Source organism: Brassica napus, chromosome A6, assembly GCF_020379485.1.
Source record: "Brassica napus cultivar Da-Ae chromosome A6, Da-Ae, whole genome shotgun sequence".
Classification (NCBI taxonomy): domain Eukaryota; kingdom Viridiplantae; phylum Streptophyta; class Magnoliopsida; order Brassicales; family Brassicaceae; genus Brassica; species Brassica napus.
The window spans coordinates 5,541,840-5,545,057 of record NC_063439.1 but is presented as its reverse complement, the minus strand read 5'-3'; the positions used below and the strand labels follow the sequence as shown (position 1 = coordinate 5,545,057).

At 32.3% G+C, this 3,218-nt stretch overlaps 1 protein-coding gene across 1 annotated transcript; it reads left to right on the top strand.

Moving 5' to 3' along the window:
* Window positions 1-236: 236 nt before the first annotated feature.
* LOC106397198 (2-oxoglutarate-dependent dioxygenase DAO) lies at window positions 237-2,046 on the top strand. The gene is made up of 3 exons (XM_013837775.3): window positions 237-655; window positions 1,097-1,418; window positions 1,519-2,046. Exons 1-3 carry the CDS (start codon window positions 252-254, stop codon window positions 1,762-1,764), a joined length of 972 nt encoding a protein of 323 aa, XP_013693229.2. The 5' UTR covers window positions 237-251; the 3' UTR covers window positions 1,765-2,046.
* The last annotated feature ends 1,172 nt before the right edge of the window (window positions 2,047-3,218 follow it).

Genomic DNA, 3,218 nt, shown 5'->3' with positions numbered 1-3,218 from the left:
CCATTATCTGTCCAAGTCACGTGAACCACGTTCTTCCTTTTTTGGACACTTCATCATTTAGTTACGATCATAAAGTTTTATAAACATTTTCCCTCTGATTTGCTGAAAGTCCCATCACGAATCCAACTACCTCATTGATTTGATTAGGGAAAAGATCAGTCAGAAAAATCTTTTTGGTGCAGAAGGCAAATCCTGTACATCATTAGTTACGTCATTCTCGCGGAGGATGGTCTTCTATATAAGTTTGTGCAATGGTTGTCCTGAAGACAAAGAAAACAAAACCTATCATATACTTACTGAGAGAAAACATAATGGCTGATCTCAACGAAGTCATTCCGACAATAGACTTGAAAGGGGTTCCGGATGAGAAGCTGAACCAGCAGATACGTGAGGCGAGTGAGAGATGGGGATGTTTCAAGGTGATCAACCATGGAGTTTCTTCGTCTTTGTTGTCTGAGATGAAGAAGACTGTCACAGATCTCCATGAACGTCCACACGAGGTGAAAATACGAAACACTGATGTGATACTAGCAAGTGGTTACAAGCCTAGAAGTGAGTTAAATCCTCTTTATGAATCATTTGGTCTTTTTGACGTCGCCTCTCCACAAGCGATTAACACTTTTTGTGACAAACTTGAGGCCTCTGCTGAACAAAGGTTCGTTTGCTTTTCACTCTTAATTATATGACTGTCGTTTAGAACATTTCTAGTGCATCTCTATATTTAACTATATAATAAATCTACTTCAAACCATTTTTTTACAAAATTTCTCTATATTTAAATAGCAAATAATATTTCTCTATTTTTCAATTTAAATATTAAAATATATTAATACACTATATATAATATATGTTAGAGATCTCTATTATAAAATTACTTTGTTTATATATATATATATATATGAGATGGTCTTAGTCTCTGTTCTTGTTTGTTTGTTTTTATTCTTTTTGCCTCCAAGAATTCTTGTAATCTGTACCTAATCCGCTTTTCGGTTCAATGGTTTTGTTAAATAAATATCCGCGGTTTATGATGGATCATTGATCCTATATGTCTTGATGGTTCTCGGATTTTTGTTTTCTTTTTTTTTTTTGGTTGTAGAGAGATCATGGTGAAGTATGGCAATGCTATGGATGGTCTTGCAAAATATTTAACAAGGATGTTAGCAAAGAGTTATGAATTAGCGGATCACGATATATGCAAAGAATGGCCGAGCCAGTTTCGGATTAGCAAATATCATTTCAATCCTGAAACAGTTGGTAAAAATGGTTTGATAACACACACGGATCCTGGATTTTTAACAATTGTTCACGGTGATGACAATGTTGGTGGACTTGAGGCCATGGACCATTCTTCAGGAACCTATTTTCCTATAAACACTTCGCCAAACACACTTACTGTCAACCTTGGTGACATGGCTAAGGTAAGAGAGAAAAAAATCATCACTAATAGTTCAATAATGTTTTGACTTTAAACCACAAAAACTCGGTTTTTAATGTTTGTTTTTGAAACTTTCTTAAAAGATATGGAGCAATGGGAGGCTGTGCAATGTGAAGCATAGAGTGCAATGCAAAGAAGCAAAAATGAGGATTACCATCTCCACCTTCCTATTAATACCAATGGATGAAGTTGTTGAGCCTCCAAGTGAATTTGTGGATGCTGAACATCCACGTCTATACAAGCCTATCAGCGATGGAGAACTAAGGAAGATTAGGCTAAGCAACAACATGCATGACGGCGAATCTTTCCAGTTTATAACCCTCAAATAATTATAAGACCTTTATACAGTAAGGCGGTTGTCATTCAAATCAAAATCTATATGGGTGGTGGCTCCAAGAACATGTGTCATACAAATCCAAATCACGAAGATGTTTTGTTTTCCCCTAATAAGAGTTTTTTTTTATCAGAGTTTTTTTTTGTTTGCCAAATTGTATTCCCCTAATAAGAGTTACAAATAAAGATCGATGAATCTCTTATGATTATTATTGTATAATATAATGATTGTATGAGATATCTTTTTAAAAAATTGGAAGCAATATTTTGAGTCTGCATTTTTTTTTAAATAAAAGGTTAAACCCGAGTTTATTAAAGACACAGAGCTAACTCCCGGATGGAGGTACAGCCAACAGATAGACCCTTTTTTAGGCATTTAAATGAGCCGAAAGCAAAGCAATAGTCCATATCCGTGTGGCCAGCGGGATTCTAACCATGGTTTGCCGTATTGGATTTATTTCTCTCAAACACCACTGGACTACCACCGCTGGTTATTCTGAGTCTGCATTTTTTCTTTTAAATGTGAGTCTGTCAAATTTCAGAACGTTGTCAAGTATCATGCATAAACATAGACAAATCGCAAAATATAAGATTTTAATTACAACTAGATTCTTAACCCGCACTAAGCGCGGATTTAAAAGAAGTTAGTGTTTTTGAATGGTTATGCTTCTTATTTTTGGTCTACTATACCTACCATATATGAGTCTTGTTTTTCTTGAGGTTTACTGAATTCTAAATCATCTATTTCTAATGTTTGATTTCTCAACAAAAACAAAATTGAAGGTTTGTATAAACTTTCCTCCAGATTATTATTATTGTTTATTTACTCATTTAAACTCATAAAATACATGATTCAAGTTTATAGATTCATCTTTTTTTTCTTAATAATGTAAAGAGTGTGAGTTTCAAATATCGTTTTAATTAGACCAGTAATCAAGATTGAGTTCATAGTTACATCATTTTCTCTTAGTAATGTAAAAAGTGTGAGCTTCAAATTTTTTTGGTCAACTATGGCCAAGAAAATATGAATTAACAGTGTGCAATAATGGATTAGAGATGCCATGTCCCACACGAGCAAATAAATTAAATATAAATAAAAATGTTTTTAGGAAACACTATTGCTAAAACATTTTGTTAAAAGAATGCATTATCTTAATTAAAAAATATATTCAGATTTGGAACCAAGTTTCAAAGAATATATAGGGAGAATATTCTAATAAATTATTATTTGTCAACCAAAAATATTTTCAATTTTTTTTTTTTTGAATACATTGTTAAGATTTAGTAAAAATAATTTCTTGTTACTAAATATATTATTGGCATCCTATTTTAAAAATGATTTGGATTGATGGATATATATTTATCTGGATAAAATTAGTATAAATATATATTAATTAATAGATGACATTTCACATCATAAACAAAGATCTAGAACATATGAAATATTTAA